Consider the following 22,311-nt stretch of genomic DNA (forward strand, 5'->3'; position numbering starts at 1 on the left):
GCAAAAAAAAAAAAAAAAAAAAATATATATATATATATCTGGCTTACGAAATATAAATCTCATTAGTCATTTATAGTAATACACAAATATTGCCAAGCAAACATAAAAACACTAAAGTTTACTGTTGCCAAGTGCTATGGCTAAATATCAATTAAAGAACAAACCAAGAAAAACATTTGAACTTCTGCAGTCATAGCTCAAGGATACAGAAGGTAAAAACAAAAGTGGATGCATTCTAATGTAAATTGATACAGCCACTATGGAGCACAGTATGGAGGTTCCTTAAAAAACTAAAAATAGAACTACTAAAAATAGAACTACCATACGACCCAGCAATCCCACTACTGGGCATATACCCTGAGAAAACCATAATTCAAAAAGAGTCATGGAGCTTCCCTGGTGGCACAGTGGTTGAAAGTCCGCCTGCCGATGCAGGGGACACGGGTTCGTGCCCCAGTCCGGGAAGATCTCACATGCCGCGGAGTGGCTAGGCCCGTGCGCCATGGCCGCAGGATGCATTCTGAGTCCACCCTTGAAATCTTAACGTCTGACTCTAGCCGAATGAATCAAAAACTTCAGTTTAGAAAAACTGGTGTGACTTCGTATGTCCCTCACATAACAGCAGGTTGGAGGCACAATCAAACCTAAAAATCTATTACAGCGGGAACTGGAAATATGTACTATTAAAGGGTAAAGATGAACATATAAATTGTCGTATCATGAGGGAGGATAAATAAGAAATGGAAATCCAATGCAGTAAGGGAAACTGGTTCGCAAATGGTTAAACAGTTTTCAAACTCCTCAGTGTCAAATCAATATTGTTGGACTCAAATCTCAGCATCCTATCAGAGTACAGAACTGGTACCCCAGCCACACACCTAGATATCCCTTAATAAATTAAACTAAAAACTCAATATTATTGGATATCTACTTCTTAAAGACTTCTTTCAACTAAAAACAAACAGTTGCAGTTACAGCTATTTCATCATTACTTCTGTCCTAAAGGCATGGATTCTTAAAACTTCTAGTTAATAAAGGACTGAATTTTAAGAGTTGGAAGGGGGACTTCCTGGTGGCACAGTTGTTAAGAATCCACCTGCCAATGCAGGGGACACGGGTTCGAGCCCTGGTCTGGGAAGATCCCACATGCCGTGGAGCAACTGAGCCCATGGACCACAACTACCGAGCCTGCGCTCTAGAGCCCGCGAGCCACAATTACTGAGCCCACACGCTGCAACTACTGAAGCCTGCGCGCCTAGAGCCCACACTCCTCAACAAGAGAAGCCACCGCAGTGAGAAGCCCGCACACAGCAACAAAGAGTAGCCCAAGCTCACCGCAACTAGAGAAAACCAGCGTGCAGCAATGAAGACAAACGCAGCCAAAAAAAAAGAGCTGGAAGGAACCTTAGGAAATCATTTCTAATCCACACTCCATCTCAAGCTAGGAAACTCTGATGAATGCATTTAGCAAAGATGTATGGAGTTCTTTATATTCAAAGCTGAATGTTGATTGCTGGGGGTAACACAAGTATATCTAAAACCTGATACCTTCCTTTAAGGAATCTATACGATGGTCCAAGGAATTTTGGGATGCGAAATAGAATATTATACCATAATAAAGATAAAAATAAAATCCTAAGAACCAAGAGAAGTCTTTAAGCAAGATAAAAGGATTCAGTGGATGCTTAAGTGATGTTTGAGTTAAGCATGGAATCTAGACATTTGGCAGTGGAAGGGAAGGACATTCCAGGCAGTGAGAATAGAATAAACTCTGATGCCCTGTACATGCAGACTTCATTTCCAACTCCTCTTTCCTCACATAGTCTGCTTTTGCCAGTCATCTTGGCACCTATTCTTCCAATAAGACAGGTTCTTCAAACAGGCATTCCCTCCTCAGGGCCTTTGCATCTGCTGCTCCCTCTGCCTGGAAAGAACTTCCCCCAGATACCTGCAAGGCTGCCTTTCTCACCTCCTTCAAGTCTTTGCTCAAATATCATCTTCTCAGTGAAAACTTACCTGACTATCCTATTTTAAAGTGTCATCCTTGCATTCCCTATCACGCTTCCCTGCTCTATTTTTCCCACAGCACTTATTATTATCTGGCATGGTATATATTCTACTTATTAGCTTTGTCTATGCCCCTGCTGAAAGAGCAGAAGTTATCTCTTTGTTCACCTCCAAATTTTAAAACACTGCCTGCACATGGTAGGCATGACATGAACATTTGCTGACAAACAAATGGAATAAAGAGTGAATAAATGAACTGACTGAATGAAAAAGATTTCTGCCCTCAAACAGGTTATGATCTATCAGAGAAAGCAAATATATAAATAAATAAATTATCTTAAATTATTCCTGAATGACAAAAGTAAATACACAGTTAGCAAAACTCAATTTATAAAAGACCAGTAACAGTTCCTAGCATCCCCACTTCCACACGTCCAGCAACCACTAGATTCTTCTTTTTTACATCTCTCAGCTCCCTGCCCCCACCCCCGTAACACTGTCATGTAGCAATGACCATAAATGACACCAGAGCTGCCACTGCTGCAACAACTGTCTCTTCCCACATTAACCTTCACTGCTACCTACTGAGTAAAGTAAAAGATATTTCTGTTGCCATCGTTGGACAAGAGAAAGATGTATTCCTGGATTTCCAAATTCAATACATTTTTCTGTACGTGGTTAAATTCTACACTACAGAAGTGGTTACACTGATATTAAAGAATAGCCATGAAACCTTCTACTTTGATTAGTGCTTAGTTATTAAGTGGAGATATGGAAAAACACATTTTAAAATTGTTTCACCATTGGAACACACTGTTTCTACACTGCAAATGGATGGCACAGGCAAAATGGCTAAAAGAAAGATCCCTTCAATAAAGGCTAGCACAGTACTATATTTTAGGCAAATGGGTAGCAATATAAAGTCAAGGGGATTTTTTCCACTCCGAAGAATCAACTAGAATTTTATCCTGGATGAAAGAATGATGTAGAATTCTTAGAGCATTAGTATTTAAATTATGCTACACTAAAACCAAACAGGAGTAGTAGAAAATATTCTTTATCGCCAGCAAAAGCAAAACTACTTAAGGAAATGAGGAATGAGCTCAAGATTTCTCACTTCAGCTAACACCTCCACAGACTGCATTATCATTTTAGGCAAAGTGACATTTCACATTTAATTTTTAACAGCAGGAATGATTTCCATCTGGGATTTATCTGCATAAAAGTGTTAGCCTTGGCACACTTTCAGTATTTAGCTGAAAGCTCATTTTTTGGCTCTAAGCAAAATGCCCAATACTACGCAATAGGTATTATCTCTTTACATTACATTAATCCCACCACTGAGAGCCTAATATTGTGTTCTACATAGTGGTGAATTTTGCCCTCAGATAAGCACATCTGTCTGTAACCCTCCCTCAAACACTGATAAATTACTTATCTTCACTACCTTAAAATCTTCTGCATTTTTCAACAATATTTACACTTCTAAAAGAGTTTAACAGATATTACTATTCTTCGTAAGGAGAAAGAAAAACTATAAATTAGGACAAACTCCCTTACGTAGAAAAATGCCAAACCAGCCGCTGAAATGGTAACTTTCAGGTATAGCATCACAGTTCTAACTGGTCAAACTACAATCCTCGCCAGTTATTGCAGGAGTAGATAAATTGCAGCCACTGGGGGAAAAGCCACATAAAAACGTTAGGTCCTCACTTATCTTTTTCGTTACAAAGGAGACACCTGAAAGTCACAGGGGCAGTAGATCCCGTAAGGCAACCTACTGGAGAGACTGTACTGAGCGTGCATGTCTCCAAACGCAAGAAACCAAAGTTCCTGCGTGACGACAGGATGGCAGCGAAAAACAGTAGCCCATCCGTCCACAGGAGAAGAGAAAGAAGTCCACCAGGAAAGGCTGGGAGTCACGGAGGTGGAGCTGCGAGACCTACCGGCTCCGCGCCGTCTCCCTCGGCTGCTAACAGAAGCCGCGGGCTGCAGATCGGCGAGAGCGTCGGGTGGGCTCGCGGGCGCAGGGGGGCTGCGGCTGACCGACTGGCTTCGGCCCCGCACAGGGAAGTCTCCAGGGCCTCGCCCGCGCAGCCGGGAAGCCACCCAGCCCACAGACAGGCGGAGGAGCCACCTGGGCAGAGCCACGTCGGAGGAAGGGAGCGCGGCGGGAGGTGGGCACCCGGCACACCCACCGGGAGTCTGACAGCCCGGAGCGCGAGACGGCCGGGGCGCGAGAAGGGCCGCGGCGCGCTTGAGGGGGTCGTCCTGAGGGCGCCGCCGGCCGCCAGCGACTCCCCCTAGCCCGAATCGGCTGCAGCGGGGTACTCACGTAGGGCTGGTAGAACTTGGAGAGCCGCGGCTTCCCGTGGTTGTTAAAGATGAGGATCGCCTTGATCATGGCTGAGCCGGGCCGACCGGGTGGGAGCTGGGGGCCAGGGCGGGGGCGGGCGCGCGAGCCTCGCCTCGGGATCTCGCTGGCGATCCTTCCCCACCCGCCCCCTCCCGCACACGAACTGTTGTTCCCTTTTTTCCCTTGCAATTTACTATAAGCAGAAACAGACTTTCAAAGAGTTTGTCTTAATATCTAGCAGTCTTAGTCAACAATTAACTACGTACTTGACCCTGAAGATTGCTGTGTAATACTGTGGCTAAAAAATAAGGCCCACATTCCCAGATATGGCCTGAGGTTATATGGCATGTCTTCTTGAGTCTGCACAATTTATGATTTTTAACTATCATTTAGAAATCGAATTTTCATCTTCTGGCTCCTGTGAGCATTTGAGTTAGCCTCTGTGATAGAAAACTTACTTTCTAGCTATTTAATGTCTACCCTGAAGTTGTCATCCTTTTTTGAGGACCTTTTCTCATGGAAAAAGCTTAACTATTTCATATGCTCCACCTTTGGTTTAATCTACATATTACTGAAGCTGACCAAGCTTGTTAGTTATGGCGGCACTTTAGGATCACCTGAGGGAGCTTTTAAACATAGCAGTGCCGAGGCCCTATTTCCAGAAGATTCTGATTTAGTTGATGTAGACATCTGTTTTCTTATACATGTTCCCCCAGTTGAGTCTCCTGTGTAGCTAGAGTGGAGAACTACAAACAAATCACCTTTAGAATTAAAAAAATTAGTAATAAAATACAGCTATAATCATAATAAATATTTTTCCTTCGAGTAGCTTCTTGCTGTCGCTCTCTTCTTCAGTAGTACAACTCACTATTTTCTTCTTCACTTTCTTGCAATGCCCAGTTGCAGTTGACTGATTGATAGCCCCAGGGGATTGAAGGAACAGGGACAGGGAGGTATGGAAGGTGAGTTAACCAAAATCTCCTTAGCTATCTCCCAGTTCATCTCTTTTGCTTAGATAACTGAGGGTAGGATTACTAAATGGAAGAAGGAAGATAAACTTTAGTAGGAAGATAAACTGTGCATTATGTGTTCTAGATGGCTTCATTCCAGGGGTAAACTTCAGTAAATTGATCTCAGTAACCTCATTGGGACCCAATTTTTAATACCAAGGAATGGGACAGGAAGGTTGTAATAGAATAGAGTTGACTTTAGGGGGCAGCAGAACACCTCTGCTTTCAGTGTTTCCTTTGATTGTGGATGTCTTTTTTTTTAATTTTTTTAAATTGAAGTATAGTTAATTTACAATGTTGTGTTAGTTTCAAGTGTATGGCAAAGTGATTCAGTTATACATACATGTATATTTTCTTAATCAGATTATTTTCCATTATACGTTATTACAAGATAGTGAGTATAGTTCTCTGTGCTATAAGCAGGTCCTTGTTGTTTACCTATTTTATATATAGTAGTGTGTATATATAAATACCAAACTCCTAATCTATCCCCCCATCCCCCCATAAGTTTGTTTTCTGTTTGTGACTCTATTTCTGTTTTGTAAATGAGTTCATTTGTACCATTTTTTAGATTCCACGTATAAGTAATATCATATGGTAATTATTTTTCTCTGACTTCACTTATTATGATGATCTCTAGGTCCATCCATGTTGCTGCCAGTGGCATTATTTCATTCTTTTTATGGCTGAATGATATTCCACATCCTCTTTACCCATTCATCTGTTGATGGATACTTAGGTTTCTTCCATGCCTTGGCTGTTGTAAATAGTACTGCTATGAACATTCAGGTGCATATATCTTTTCGATCATGGTTTTCTCCAGATATATGGCCAGGAGTGGGATTGCAGGGTTTTATGGTAACTCTATTTTTAGTTTTTAGTTTTTTAAGGAACCTCCATACTGTTCTCCATAGTGGCTGCAATTTACATTCCCACCAACAGTGTAGGAGGCTTCCTTGTTCTCCACACCCTCTCCAGCATTTATTATTTGTAGACTTTTAAATGATGGCCATTCTGACTGGTGTGAGGTGATATTTCATTGTAGTTTTGATTTGCATTTCTCTAATAATTAACAATATTGAGCATCTTTCCTGTGTCTTTTGGCTGTCTATATCTTCTTTGGAGAAATGTCTATTTAGGACTTCTGCCCATTTTTTGTTTGGGTTGTTTGTTTTTTGATATTAAGCTGTAAGAGCTCTTTGTATATTTTGGAAATTAATCCCTTGTCTGTTGCATCATTTGCAAATATTTTCTCCCAGTTTCTTCATTTTGTTTATGGTTTCTTTCACTGTGCCAAAGCTTTTAACTTTCATTAGGTACCATTTGTTTACATTTACTTTTATTTCCATAACTCCAGGACACTAATCCAAAAAAATATATACATATATATTGCTGCAATTTATGTCAAAGAGTGTTCTGCCTGTGTTTTCGTCTAGGAATTTTATAGTATCCGGTCTTACATTTAGGTCTTTAATATATTTTGAGTTTATTTTTGTGTATGGTGTTAGTGAATGTTCTAATTTCATTCTTTTACATGTAGCTGTCCAGTTTTCCCAGTACCACCTACTGGAGACACTGTCTTTTCTCCATTGTATATTCTTGTCCCCTTTGTAGTAGACTGCTTGACATAAGTGCGTGGGTTTATTTCTGGGCTCTCTATCCTGTTCCATTGATCTGTGTATCTGTTTTTGTGCCAGTACTGAGGCAGGGAGTGTGATTCTTCCAGCTCTGTTCTTCTTTCTCAAGATTGTTTTGGCTATTCAAGGTCTTTTATATTTCCATATAAAATTTTAAAATATTTGTTTTAATTCTGTGAAAAATGCCATTGGAAATTTTATAGAGATTGCATTGAATCTGTAGATTGCCTTGGGTAGCATAGTCATTTGAACAACACTGATTATTCCAATCCAAGAACCCAGTATATCTTTCTATCTGTTTGTGTTGTCTTCAATTTCTTTCATCAGTGTCTTATAGTTTTTGGAATACAGGTCTTTTGCCTCCTTAGGTATGTTTATTCCTAGGTAATTTATTCTTTTTCATGTAATGGTAAATGAGATTATTTCCTTGATTTCTCTTTCTGATATTTTGTTGTTAGTGTGTAGAAATGCAACAGATGGGACTTCCCTGGCGGTCCAGTGGTTAAGGCTCTGCACTCCCAGTGCTGGAGCACAAGTTTGATCCCTGGCCAGGGAACTAAGATCCCACATCCCTCACAGTGCAGCCTAAAAAAAAAAAGGAAATGCAACAGATTACTGTACATTAATTTTGTGTCGAACAACTTAACCGAATTCATTGAAGAGTTCTAGTAGTTTTGTATCACATTGATTGATTTGCAGACATTGAAAACTCCTTACATCCCTGGGATAAATCCCACTTGATCATGATGTGTGATCCCTTTCATGTATTGTAGGGATCAGTTTGCTAGTATTTTGTTGAGGACTTTTGCATCTATGTTCATTGGTGATACTGGCCTACAATTTTCTTTTTTTGTGATGTCTTTTTCTGGTTTTGGTATCAGGGTGATGATGGCCTCATAGAATGAGTTAGAAAGTGTTCCTTCCTCTGAAATTTTTTGGAATAGTTTCAGAAGGATACATGTTAATTCTTCTCTAAGTATTTGGTAGAATTCACCTGTGAAGCCATCTGGTCCTGGACTTCTGTTTATTGGCAGTTTTTAAATTACTGATTCAATTTTAGTATTGGTAATTGGTCTGTTCATATTTTCTATTCCTTCCTGGTTCAGTCTTGGAAGATTGTAGCTTTCTAAGAATTTGTCCATTTCTTCTAGGTTGTCCATTTTATTAGCATATAGTTGCTCAAAGTAGTCTCTTATGATCCTTTGTATTTCTGTGGTGTCCGTTGTAACTTCTACTTTTTCATTTCTCATTTTATTAATTTGGGCCCTCTCCCTTTTTTTCTTGATGAGTCTGACTAAAGGTTTATCAATTTTGTTTATCTTTTCAAAGAATCAGGTTTTAGTTTCTTTGATCTTTTCTGTTGTTTTCTTCATCTCTATTTCATTTATTTCTGCTCTAATCTTTATGATTTCTTTCCTCCTACTAACTTTGGGTTTTGTTTGTTCTTTCTCTAGTTGCTTTAGATGTAAGGTTAAGTTGTCTGAGATTTTTCTTCTTTCCTGAGGTAAACTTGTATCACTATGAACTTTCCTTTTAGAACTGCTTTTGCTGTGTTCCACAGGTTTTAGATCATTGTGTGTTTGGTTTCATTTGTCTCTGGGTATTTTTAATTACCTCTTTGATTTCTTCAGTGAGCCATTGGTTGTTTAGTAGCATATTGTTTAGCTTCCACATGTTTGTGTTTTTTGCAGTTTTTTTTCTAGTAGTTGATTTCTAGCCTTGTAATGTTGTGGTCGGAGAAGATGCTTGATATGAATTCAGTTTTCTTAAATTTACCAAGGCTAGCTTTGTGTTGCAGCATGTGATCTATCCTAGAGAATGTTCCATGTGTACTTGAAAAGAATGTGTATTCTGCTGCTTTCGGTTGGAATGCTCTATAACTATCAGTTAAGACTGTCTAACCTAATGTGTTGTTTAAGGCCTGTATTTCCTTATTGATTTTCTGTCTGGATAATCTGTCCATTGATGTAAGTGGGGTGTTAAAGTCCCCCACTATTGTTGTGTTACTGTCAGTTACTCCTTTTATGTTTGTTAACATTTGCCTTATATATTGAGGTGCTCCTGTGTTGGGTGCATATATATTTACAATTGTTATATCTTCTTCGATTGATCCTTTCCTTATTATATAGTGTCCTTCTTTGTCTCTTGTAACAGTCTTTATTTAAAAGTCTATTTTGTCTGATATAAATATTGCAACTGTGGCTTTCTTTGGAGTTCCATTTGTGTGGAATACCTTTTTTCCATCTCCACACTTTCTGTCTGTATGTGTGTCTAGGTCCGAAATGTGTCTCTGGTAGGCAGCAAATAATATGAGTCTTGTTTTTGTATCCATTCAGCCAGTCTGTCTTTGGTTGGAGCATTTAGTCTGTTTTCACTTAAGGTAATTATCGATATGTATGTTCCTATTGCCATTTTGTTAATTATTTTGGATTTATCTTTGTAGGTCTTTTTTTCCCCCTTTTATTCTCTTCTCTTATGACTTGACGACTGTCTTTAGTATTATGTTTGGATTAATTTTTCGTTTTTGTGTGTGTGTCTATTACAGATTTTTGTTTTGCAGTTAACATGAGGTTTTTGTATAGGAGCCTATATCTGGCTGTGCTTGTTTTAAGTTGCTGATCTCTTAATTTCAAATGCACTTTAGATACCCTGCATTTGTACTCTTCTCCTATCATGATTACTGTTTTGATACTATATTTTACATCTAATTGTTTTGTGTATCCTTTAACTGACTATTATGGATATAGATGATTTTACGAATTTTAACTTCCCTACTAGCTTTGTGCGTGGCTGATTTCCTGCCTTTATTATATGTTTGCCTTTACCAGTGAGCTTTTCCATATCATAATTTTCTCATTTCTAGTTGTGGCCTTTTATTTTCCACCTACAGAAGTTCTTTTAGCATTTGTTATAAAGCTGGTTTGGTGTTGCTGAATTCTTCTAGCTTTTGCTTGTCTGTAAAGCTTTTGATTTCTCCATCAAATCTGAACAAGAGCCTTGGTGCGTAGAGTGTTCTTGGTTGTAAGTTTTTCTCTTTCATCACTTTAAGTATATCATGCCACTCCCTTCTGACATGAAGAGTTTCTGCTGAAAAATCAGCTGATAGCCTAATGGGAGTTCCCTTGTATATTGCTTTTCATATTTTCTCTTTACCTTTAATTTTTATCATTTTGATTACAATGTGTCATGGTGTATTTCTCTGTGGGTCAATCCTGTATGAGACTCTGCACTTCCTGGACTTGGGTGACTGCTTCCCTAGGTTAGGGAAATTTTCAGCTATTATCTCTTCAAGTATTTTCTCAGGCCCGATCTCTCTCTCTTCTCCTTCTGGGATATAATGTGAATATTACCACATTTGATGTTGTCCCAGGAGTCTCTTAAACTGTCCTCATTTCTTTTCATTCTATTTTCTTTATTCTGTTTGACGGCAGTGATTTTCAGTATTTTGTCAGAAGAACTAATACATTCTTCTGCCTCATTTAGTTTAATGTTGATTCCTTCTAGTGCACTTTTCAGTTATTCTTCAATTCCATTTGGTTGTTCTTTATATTTTCTAATTCTTTTTAATGAAGTAACTTCAGGAGATAGATTCATAGTCTTTCTGTTTGCATCTTTGTATTTTGAATTATTGAAACCTTTGATTTCTCAGAAACCTTTTTGGCCCCTAGTTTTTGTATTTTCTTTAATAATTTTTACTGTTTTCCTTTAGTTAAAAGTTTATTGTAGAAAACTTGGTGGTTACAAAAAGCACAAGTAAAATCAAGTGATTATCACCTATAATATCCCTACTGGGAAATATCATTTTGGTGCATATTCCACATTTATGTGAATATGTGCCTGTGATGGTTTTAATGAAATTGAAATCTTACGCTGCTTTATATTTAGTATTTTTTGATAATTTTTTCATACTATTAAATATGCTTTTATAGTATCTTTAATGGTAGCTTAATTATCTTAAGGTTTAATAAGTGAGTTATGATCTGGTACTGTTCTAAACACTTTCATGTATTCACTTAATCTTCATAACAGTCTTATCAGGTTGCTGCTATTATCCTCATTTTACAAGTGAAGAAACTGTGGTACAGAGAGATTAAAGAGCTTATCTATATATATGTGTACATACCTAGCAAGTGGCAGAGCCAGGATTTTGAACCCAGGGAGTTCAGAGTGTGTGCTTTATATCTTTACTACAGTATATACATCCTACCATAGAGTATAATATCCTTTACTTAACCAATCTCCGCTAAACATCTTTGTTGGAAATTTAGGTTTACCTTTTTTTTTTTTCAATAAAAATAAATGTTTTGATGAAGGTGAAATTCTTCTAAGTGAATCTTTTCATATCTTCCATTTATCATCTCAGGCATACCTCCAGTGTCATAAATACATAAACTGTATGTTAATTGAAGGTTTAACTTTTCTGAAGTATTTTATATCACATTCTCTTTAGATGTTTCAGTGTACTTGTTAGTATAGTTTACCATTGAACAACATGGGTTTGAACTAAGCAGGTCTACTTACACATGGACTGTTATCAATAAATACGTACTAGAATACTACATAATCCATTGTAGGTTGAATCCGCGATATAGAACTGTGGATCCAGAGGGCTGAGTGTAAAGTTATAGGTGGATTTTCGACTGTGTGGACATGGATGCCCCTAATTCCTGTTTTGATTGTGTCAACTGTATTTCTTTTTCCTTTACAGTTGACATCCTGCTAAAGGCTGTGGGAGACACTCCTATAATGAAAACAAAGAAATGGGCTGTAGAGCGAACCCGAACCATTCAAGGACTCATTGACTTCATCAAAAAGTTCCTTAAACTGGTGGCTTCAGAACAGTTGGTAAGAAAACAATGGTGATCATTTCCCTACAAAAATTCACAAAACATTTGTCTCTCAGTATTCAAGGGGGATTTCAGGAGCATCCTTTGCAGATGCTCAGGTTCCTTATATAAAATGGCATATTTGTGTATAATCTGTACACATTCTCCCTTATACTTTAAATCATTTCTAGATCATTTATGATACCTAACACAATGTAAATGCTACATAAATAGTTGCTGGTACACGGCAAATTAAAGTTTTGCTTTTTGGAACTTTCTGGAATTTTTTTCTCCAAATATTTTCCATCACATTTGGATGAATCTGAGGGAGGATGCAGAACCCATAGATATGGAGGGGGTATTGTAGTTCCTAGGCAACAATGAATAACTGTTGTATATAGAAATATATATGGAACCACATATGTTACTTCAGCAATGTCCTTTTATTTCTTTTGTTAGTGGAATTTCTGTGCTTTATTGAAGGATTCTCTGGAGAACCCTGAAAAGAAATGAATTTTAGATTTGCTTTTAAGTGTGGACTGACTTTTTTTTTTTAACCTACCGTATTGGTTGTTTTCCTCAAAAAGTCACTGAATGCCCATGCAGAAAGATCTATCATAGAATATCGGTATAGAAAGTTTTGGGGTTTTCTTTGTTTTGGTATTAATGTTGCTTCCTTCCCATTCTCAAGGTAATCAATATACCTTTGCCATGTGCTGTGGAAGAACTAAGAGGTATACAGTTGACCCTTGAACAACATGAGTTTGAACTGCAGCAGTCCACTTATCTGTGGATTTTTTTTAGTAAATACATACTATACTACTACACAACCTGCAGTTGGTTGAATCTGCCTTGTATACACAGATATTTGACTGTGCAGTGTGGGCGCCCCAACCCCCTCATTTTTAAGGTTCAGGTGTACTTATTTCATATTATGATACATGTTAAGCATTTCATGGTGAGTTGTTAGGATTAAAAATTTAAATGCCACAGGTTTTGTTTTTTTTTTTTTTTTTACATTTATTTATTTATTTATTTTTGGCTGTGTTGGGTCTTCGTTTCTATGCGAGGGCTTTCGCTAGTTGCAGCGAGCAGGGCCCACTCTTCATCGCGGTGCGCGGGCCTCTCACTGTCGCGGCCTCTCGTTGTGGAGCGCAGGCTCCAGACGCGCAGGCTCAGTAGTTGTGGCTCACGGGCCCAGTTGCCCCGCGGCATGTGGGATCTTCCCGGACCAGGGCTTGAACCCACCCCCTGCATCGGCAGGCAGACTCTTGACCACTGCGCCACCAGGGAAGCCCCTTAATTTGGTATTTGGCCACAGAAATTTAAATGTCTACATGTATTTGACATTTTGTCACATGTTATGTTAATACATAGAACGCCTTTATCTTCAGACCACAGTCTTGGTCATTGTTAACTCAGGTAATGTATATGTGGATAGATAATTGAAGAATCACTAAGTATTTTTTAAATACAGTTATGTGTAAGGATTGGGTGATTATTTATGAAAGTGAGGTGTGTTGGAATTTATTATTTATGAAAGTGAGGTGTGTTGGAATTTATTATTTATGAAAGTGAGGTGTGTTGGAATTTATTTCTTTTTGTCAATGAAGAGGTGGAAATGACTCTGATCTAAGATTTTGGTCATAAGTGGCTTTCACAAAATTGTCATGTCATGGCTACAAAAGTAAGTGCAAGATAGGTTAATCACTAGAAGTTATTTGAGGTAAGGATAGCATAGAACCAGGGATTCCTCCAAAGGAAATTGTAAGGGGAAAGTGATGGGGATTTTTGAGTTTTACAGGTGAACATCTCTGTTTGTGATCACTCGGAACGAGAAAAGATCTGTTTTATAAGAGTGCCGTATAGAATTTAATTAAATTTCAGAGATGGGCAAGGATATTATAGTGTCATCCACTTGCATATGGTAGCTAAAACCTGAGGAGCAGAGGACCTTGCCTAGAGTCCAAGTCTAAATGGAAAAGTTAGGGTAATGAGGACATACACTTAAGAGAAATGAGCAGAAGTTATCTCTACTAACGGTCTACCATGAAGAGTTGGAGAGGTAGGTAACCAGAGGAGTACCAAGTAATTAAGGCATTACTTATATAAATTTGTGGATAGAAGAAAAGTTGAAAGAATGCTGTGTTCTATGTTAATGTTAGAGTTTTGACATTTTATATTGCTTATATTCAGTAATCTGAAAGGACTTGGTTGATGTCAATATATATTAGGTTGAACCATGTAAAACTGCCATCAATCCATCATTTTAACCAAAAAAACTCAGCAATTTCACATGGTCCAACTTTAAAGCTTTGTAGCAAATCTGATTATCTCTTCCCATTTAAGCAATAGGAAACATAAACAAAAGTAGTCGTTTTGTCACTTTTCCTGATTAAACTAGAACTCACATCTTCTGGCTTCATAGAGCTGTACCCTACCTTATTTTCACAAAATAAATGTCAAAAGAAAAAGTAATGCTGGGGATTCTGGGAAGATAGCAGTGGTGTCAGAAGGCATGAATTCCCACAAAAATGTAGTCAACTAGAAAGCAAAACCAAAACCCCATGATCAGTATACTTACAAAAGAACTTAGATGACAAGTATCCTGAAACCTAAGATTCAAGTTGGTGGGAATACCCACCAATGACCACAGGATCTGCGTTGTATTAGCAAATGTGCTGAAAAAAATAAACAGTAGGATTGGCATCTGATAGCACTGAGAAAGGGAGAACCTGGAAATAGCTAACAGGTATTCACTGGAAAGTACAGTGGGCCAATTTAAGAATAGTAGCTGAAATTGAGAGTGTTTGATTCTCTCCAATAGCAGGCAATTACAATATATCTGCATAAGGAGGACTTAAGGGACTGGAGCAGTCTAGCCCCTGAGAACTCTCAAAACAGACTCAGGCTCCCTTCCAAGACAAGATCCCACACTGAAGAGGAACTTCTGGAAGTGAAACACATTTAAGCAGGGAAAGGAAGGAAAAAGAAGGACCAGGTCAAAATGGAGAGGAACAACCTGGAAAGCTCAGAAAGCAGACCTCCGGCACTTCCCTGGTGGCGCAGTGGTTAAGAATCTGCCTGCCAGTGCAGGGGACATGGCTTTGAGCCCTGGTCCGGAAAGATCCCACATGCCACAGAGCAACTAAGCCCATGCACTGAGCCTGTGCTCTAGAGCCCGTGAGCCACAACTACTGAGGCCATGCGCCACAACTACTGAAGCCCGCATGCCTAGAGCCTGTACTCCGCAACTAGAGAAAGCCCACGTGCAGCAACGAAGACCCAGTGCAGCCATAAATAAATAAAATGTTAATTGTTAAAAAAAAGAAAGAGGGGCTTCCCTGGTGGCGCAGTGGTTGAGAGTCCCCCTGCCGATGCAGGGGACGCAGGTTCGTGCCCCAGTCTGGGAAGATCCCACATGCTGCGGAGCGGCTGTGCCCGTGAGCCATGGCCGCTGAGCCTGCGTGTCCGGAGCCTGTGTTCCACAACGCAAGAGGCCACAACAGCGAGAGGCCCGTGTACCGCAAAAAAAATAAAAATAATAAAAATAAAGAAAGCAAGCAGACCTCCATATTGTTCAACACTATACAAAAAACAACAGTAGAGGGAGCGCTGTGGAGTTAGCAAAACTACACTAACTCATTTCATTCTAAAAGTTGAGGAAAACTGATTTCATATACAAGTAAGCAACAGAGAAGTATCAAGTTCAAATCCTGCACAGTGTTATAAGGAAGCAAAATAAACAGAGTTACATCACAGAGTAACAGACAATGAAAGCATGCCAGAGAAAAATGTGCCTACAAGCAGGTCAGTAACTGATTTATTATGTCAAAACAAGTGTCAAAAGAAAGATGATACAAGACACGAAAGAACAACATAAATCAGCAATAGTAAAACTCGAAGTGACAGAGCTCAGGAAAAGAATTACAGGTTAAATTTCAGAAATGGAGACTAAACTAGATGGAATATAAGAGCAAATAAACAACAGGTAATGGCTGAAGAAAAATAGAAGGAAAAAAGGAGAATTTTCAAAATCAAAAAGATATACCTAGGAATAAACATACCTAAGGAGGTAAAAGACCTATATTCTGAAAACTATAAGTAACCAATGAAAGAAATTGAAGACAACACAAACAGAAAGATATACTGTGTTCTTGGATTGGAATAATCAGTGTTGTTAAAATGACTATGCTACCCAAGGCAATCTACAGATTCAATGCAATCTCTGTAAAATTTCCAATGGCATTTTTCACAGAACTAAAACAAATATTTTTAAATTCTGTATGGAAACATAAAAGACCCTGAATAGCCAAAACAATCTTGAGAAAGAAGAACAGAGCTGGAGGAATCACACTCCCTGCCTTCAGACTATACTGTGAAGCTACAGTCGTCAAAACAGTACGGTATTGCACAAAAACAGATACATAGATCAATGGAACAGGATAGAGAGCCCAGAAATAAACCCACGCACTTATGTCAAGTACTCTACTACAAAGGGGACAAGAATATACAATGGAGAAAAGACAGTGTCTTCAGTAGGTGGTGCTGGGAAAACTGGACAGCTACATGTAAAAGAATGAAATTAGAACATTCACTAACACCATACACAAAAATAAACTCAAAATATATTAAAGACCTAAATGTAAGACCAGATACTATAAAATTCCTAGAGGAAAACATAGGCAGAACACTCTTTGACATAAATTGCAGCAATATTTTCTTGGGTCAGTCTTCTAGAATAAAGGAAATAAAAGCAAAAATAAACAAATGGGACCTAATTAAACTTAAAAGCTTTTGCATAGCAAAGAAAACCATCCACAAAACAAAAATACAACCTACTGAATGGGAGAATATATTTGCAAACGGTATAACCAATAAGGGATTAATATCCAACATATTTAAACAGCTCATACAACTCAACTTCAAAAAAACTAACAACCCAATTGTAAGGTGGGCAGAAGAACTGAAAAGACATTTTTCCAAAGAGGAAGTGCAGATGGCCAACAGGCACATGAAAAGATCCTCAACATCAGTAATCATCAGGGAAATGCAAATCAGAAACCACAGTGAGGTGTCACCTCACACCTGTCAGAATGGCTGTCATCAAAAAGAACACAAATAACAAATATTGGCAAGGATGTGGAGAAAAGGGAACCCTTGTATACTGTTGTTAGGAATGTAAATTGGTGCAGCCACTATGGAAAACAATATGGAGGTTTCTCAAAAAACTAAAGATAGAACTACCTTATGACCCAGCAATTCCACTCCTGGTTATACATCTGAAGAAAACAAAAAAACTTGTTTGAAAAGATACGTGCACCCCTGTGTTCATAGCATTATTTACAGCTGCCAAGATATGGAAGCAACTTAAGTATCCATCAACAGATAAATGCATAGAAGATGTGTACATACGCACACACACACAATGTAATACTACTCAGCCATAAAAAAGAAAGAAATTTTGCCGTTTGCAGCAACATAGATGGACTTGGAGGGCATTATGCTAAGTGAAATGAGTTAGAGAAAGACAAATACTGTGTGATATAACTTTACACGGAATCTAAAAAATACAACAAACTAGTGAATATAACAGAAAAGAAGCAGACTCACAGATATAGGGAACAAACTAGTGGTTTCCAGTTTGGAGGCGGGAGGACAATAGGGGGGGTGGAGGAGTGGGATATACAGACTGAAAGATGCAAGATAGGCTGAAGGATGTGTTGTACAACATGGGGAACATAGCCAATATTTAGTAATAACTGTAAATGGAAAGTAACCTTTAAATATTGTGTAAAAATTTTTTTAACTTAAAAAAAATGTTAAACAGCATCTGGTTGCTCAGGCTCGGGGATGGGACGGGAGGTAGAATGAAATGTAAAAAGAATTTGAGAAAATGACAAATGCTGAGTATAAACAAAGGAGAGTAAACATAGAAATAGGAGTCCCTGAAGAAGAAAACCAAAGCAAAGGAACAAAACAAATACTTAAAATTATAATTCAAGGGAAATTTCTTCTAAAAAGATTTGAAACTACGTATTAAAAAAATGTACCAAGATCCTGAGAATACCAACCCAGTGTAATAATCACCGAGACACATTCTGGTAAGATTACTGGATGTGAAATAAAAAGAAAAATCCTTTGGACATCTAGGGGAGAAAGGACATGGCTCAGGAAATTAGGTTACCATCAAAGTTGAGCAGCAAAGATACAAAGAAAGTGTGAGATAAGGATTTTATTTACTACAAAACTGATATTTAATCAGGGCACAAAACTGTTAGCAGTGTGCAAGAACTCAAGAGAATGCTGTTCCCATGAACCCTCCCTACAAAATCTCAAGTTTATAACAACCAAAGTAACTAAAGAGACAGCTATATAAAGACTGGTGATTTAAAAAGAAATCATTATTCTTTAAAATTTTATCCTCCTAAGCTCTAGCATTTAGCTAAAGATTGTGTTTTGAAATTTTTACCTCCATGGAACTTCCATTTAAACTACCTTAATTACTTTTTTTAAATTAAAGTCACTTTCAGTTGCTAACTCCTGTTACAGAATTACATCAGGTTCTTATAGTTCTCTACTGTATCTGCTGTACTGTCCCCTCAACACTCACATCTTATTTTTGTTTCTTTTGCCTGCAGAGTCCTAATCATTACTCTCTGCACCTAGTTAAGTCCTAATTTGTTCCTCATTTTTTTTTTCCAGAAAGCCTCTCCTGACCAAAAGGCTAGGCTAAACTAATGCCCCATCTTTGTGCTACAGACCTTGTCAGATGCATTTTCCCCATCTATATTCTTATCTATTCAGGTATGTTTGCTTATTGAGAGGAGAGATCATATTAATCTTCATAATTCCACACCTTGTGCATTTCCTAGCACATAATAGACACTCAGGGATTGTTTGCTGAAATAAACTAAATTGTTGTCCAGAGCCCTTTTCCTAATTTAAAATGTTCCAAAGAGTAAAATCTATGTTCACTCATAGTTAAACTGTCAGGAGCTAAACACAAATTATTATATCCTTATCACAGGAAATTCACATTAAAATGCACACTGATTTCTGTTGTTTCTGAAATTATGTTAGAACCTTACTCAGCCTTAATAATGAGTTGATATTTAAGCATGAACTTTTTTTTGTGTGTGGTACGCGGGCCTCTCACTGTTGTGGCCTCTCCTGTTGCGGAGCACAGACTCCGGACACGCATGCTCAGCGGCCATGGCTCACGGGCCCAGCCGCTCCGCAGCATGTGGGATCTTCCTGGACTGGGGCACGAACCCGTGTCCCCTGCATCGGCAGGCGGACTGTCAACCACTGCGCCACCAGGGAAGCGCCACCAGCATGAACTATTTTTAAATAATTTAATAAGTCTAACTAATGTCTATTGAGTACGTATATCAAGCACTTACACTTGATGTGTAATGTCTCATTTTATTTTTCCCAGCAGCTTCAAGAAGTATAGGTCCTGTTATTTTCTGTATTTACAAACAAGGACACAGTTTGAGAAAAGTTATTTGTATTTATAGCCGAAATTCAAACCTAGATCTCAGTAGAGCCCCTACTCTTGATTACCACACTGTATTGCCTGAAGGAGAAATATAAGTGATATTTATTCCTGTTCTAGCTGGTGTCCCAAATAGTATCTATCACCTAACTATTCTGATAGATATTTTTAAGGTCTATGTGAAGCCCAGGAAATTTGTCTTAAAATTTGATTGTAGACAAGGAAAATTGAATATGTTAACCTGCAAGTAATGTTTTGTTTTCTAAAAAGAAAACTATCAGAAGTCACTTGGACACTGATCTTTTGTTTCAGTATCTTCAGGAATTTTTTAAGTACTAAAAATGTTTCAGTAGAAACAGACTAAACTGAAACATTGAACAATGAATCCTTTAATAAACAAGGTTGTAAGGACATTAGGTTTCAATTATGCTACATTTTTGCTACTTCATTTGGCTGCAAGTGACTTTACAGAGGTCTCACCCAGCCTGAAATTCAGTACTTCTGAGAGTTTTCAGAGGTGGTAATGGTCAAAAAAATCCAACCATGCATGTCATTTACTCAAGAAAAATGCACCAACTATCTCAATTATTAGATGTTTTTATTTGAGGCTGTGTGTGTAAAATTTTGTTAGGAGAAATTCTGTCTTTAATTATGAATAAATGAGAAACTTGATATTTTTACTTATGTCATTTCTTGGATAAACCTTCAAAAGCTGTTTGTAAAAACAAAAGTTTCTTAGTTATAAAAAGCTGGGAACAAAAATTTTGTTATTCCTCCAGAGGAAAGACATGCTCTTCATAAAGATCTCACTAATTGACTAATTTATGAGAATTAGAAAGAAGGGGTTTAGGGAAGTTTTCTTCAGTTCTGAAGACAAATAATTTGAAATAGCTGGCTGATTGGCACCCAGAAAAATGCAGATTAATCTGGATACCATTAAAACTGAATCACCATAATTTTCTTCTTTCTTGCAGTTTATTTATGTGAATCAGTCCTTTGCCCCCTCCCCAGACCAGGAAGTTGGAACCCTCTATGAGGTAAAACATTACTGCTTTATTTTCTTCATGGAATATGCTCATCTGTGTATAGTATGATCATTAACTCACATCATTTAAAGAGATGATAAGCCATTCTTAATTGTCTATCAAGAAAAGAGATTACTTTCTTGTTCTCTGTTATATCTCTAACACCTTGAACTTAGTTGGATCTCAGTATACAGTGATTGAAGAATTAAATAATGAATAACACAAACAGAAGATGACTATGAAATATGACCAGAAAGTAAGATCTCCTTTTTTACCTACATGTAGTATCTTCTACATTGTTTTTATAATCAGTAATCCAGATCTCCCTCCAAGAAATTGAAAAGGAGACTATGTAGGAATGACTTTATTCAGCATTCTTACAGCATCATTACTAGAAAATAGTACATACATTATAGTCAGATGTAGAGAAGGGACAAGGTTAAAATGTCTGCTTATCTATGCTTAAGGTGCTTAAAGGACAAGTTTTATTAAACATTTATGATTACTAATGTGTCCAATAGTAGCTTGCATCTGTTGAAAGAACTAGCCTGATAGATACATGTACATGTATGAGGATGTTTATGATCAGTATAACATTTTTTTTCTTAGTTTCATCTAAGAATAACAAAAATTGAGTTTAATTCATTGCCGTTTTTCTTTTTGTAGTGTTTTGGCAGTGATGGTAAACTGGTCCTGCATTACTGCAAATCTCAGGCATGGGGATGAGCTACAGAGGAAAAGATATTGATAACTTAAAATGAATCTTCACAAAGCAAACAGCTCTGAAAAGTTTTGATCTTGTGGCAAGAGACTTGTGGATGTGATCTCTTCAGCATGCATCTACTGTGACCCATGTCTATACATTTAAAATATCCACAGAGTAGATGGACTCACAAAAATGTGATTTGTATTAAAACACAAATCAGCATAAAAGATTGACATTAGGGTTTACCCATTACTACAACTATTGCTCCAGAGCTGCCTCCAAAGTGTTGAAAAGGAGACTAAGATTATATAAAGCTGCTTTTGTACCACTTCTCAAAATGACTGAAACTGTTTACTTGAAAAATTAGCACTCTGCTGATTCCCCCCGCCCCTTAAAAGTCAATTTACTAAAGGATTCTTTTGGGGCTTATTCAGGGGAATGCAATTTGTTTGAGGTATGTGTTTTGCCTTTTCTCATTTACATTTCTATCTACAGTGTTACTTTGTGAAACAAAGTTGCATTGACCTTCTGGCTTTATTACCTTGCATAGTCCAGTAGAGGGCAACCCAGCTGACAGAAAGAGTTAGGCAGTTTGGTTTTACCTCTTTGCCAGAAGACAATAGCTATTCCTGCTAATCTCTAGCAAACATCTAGCCAAGAGAGCACACATGTTGACACACTGGAAGATTGCTTTAGAGAAAATTCGTGGTTTCGGTTTAACTGTTTTATTGGGAAACAAGGAATTTTACAAATTTTGGACAAATGAGTCATCTGACTCTTTTCAATCTTATCATTTAATGATTCTTGAGTCCCAGTGGTTATAACTGTGGTATGAAACTCTCTCTTATTTTTACAGTGTCAAAAGCACTCAATGAGTAAACGAGGCAGCATCTTTCAGTTTTTTATAATGTATTTTCCAGCTTGAAAATGCTCAAAGAATAATTGGAAAATAGCTAGATTTTATGTGTATTTCATGCCATGACTAAAAGTACCATTTTTTACTGATGCTATTAAACTGATAATTGCTTTAAATAAAATTCAGCCTTTTTTCTTCATTCTGTATTGTATTTATAATGCAACATTTTTTTTTTTAATTCCAATAAATTGAATGGAATGTTCAAACAGGATCTAAGGTGTATACAAGAATTCTAAGTGTTTATTTTCAAAGGTGATGAGAATGGTATGATTTTGTCAAAGGACTTTGAACTACATTTATGTCCTTTAAGTCCCAGAATGTACTTTA

The 22,311-nt window shown here is 37.6% G+C and overlaps 2 protein-coding genes across 2 annotated transcripts in view; one reads left to right on the top strand and one right to left on the bottom strand.

Moving 5' to 3' along the window:
* The window catches only part of AP3S1 (adaptor related protein complex 3 subunit sigma 1), a 73,434-nt gene extending 68,915 nt beyond the window's left edge, over window positions 1-4,519 (bottom strand). The window contains exon 1 of the mRNA XM_024743403.1: window positions 4,343-4,519. Coding sequence (XP_024599171.1) covers window positions 4,343-4,411 — 69 coding nt within the window. The 5' untranslated portion in view covers window positions 4,412-4,519. The remainder of the gene's footprint in view (window positions 1-4,342) is intronic.
* Window positions 4,520-5,318: 799 nt separating this feature from the next.
* ATG12 (autophagy related 12) lies at window positions 5,319-22,123 on the top strand. Its single transcript, XM_024743354.1, has 4 exons — window positions 5,319-5,325; window positions 11,719-11,855; window positions 20,312-20,374; window positions 21,029-22,123. The coding sequence occupies exons 1-4, from the start codon at window positions 5,319-5,321 to the stop codon at window positions 21,086-21,088; spliced, it is 267 nt and encodes an 88-aa protein (XP_024599122.1). The 3' UTR covers window positions 21,089-22,123.
* Window positions 22,124-22,311: the final 188 nt, after the last annotated feature.

This window comes from Neophocaena asiaeorientalis, unplaced genomic scaffold (assembly GCF_003031525.2).
Source record: "Neophocaena asiaeorientalis asiaeorientalis breed wild unplaced genomic scaffold, Neophocaena_asiaeorientalis_V1.1 scaffold26, whole genome shotgun sequence".
NCBI lineage: Eukaryota > Metazoa > Chordata > Mammalia > Artiodactyla > Phocoenidae > Neophocaena > Neophocaena asiaeorientalis.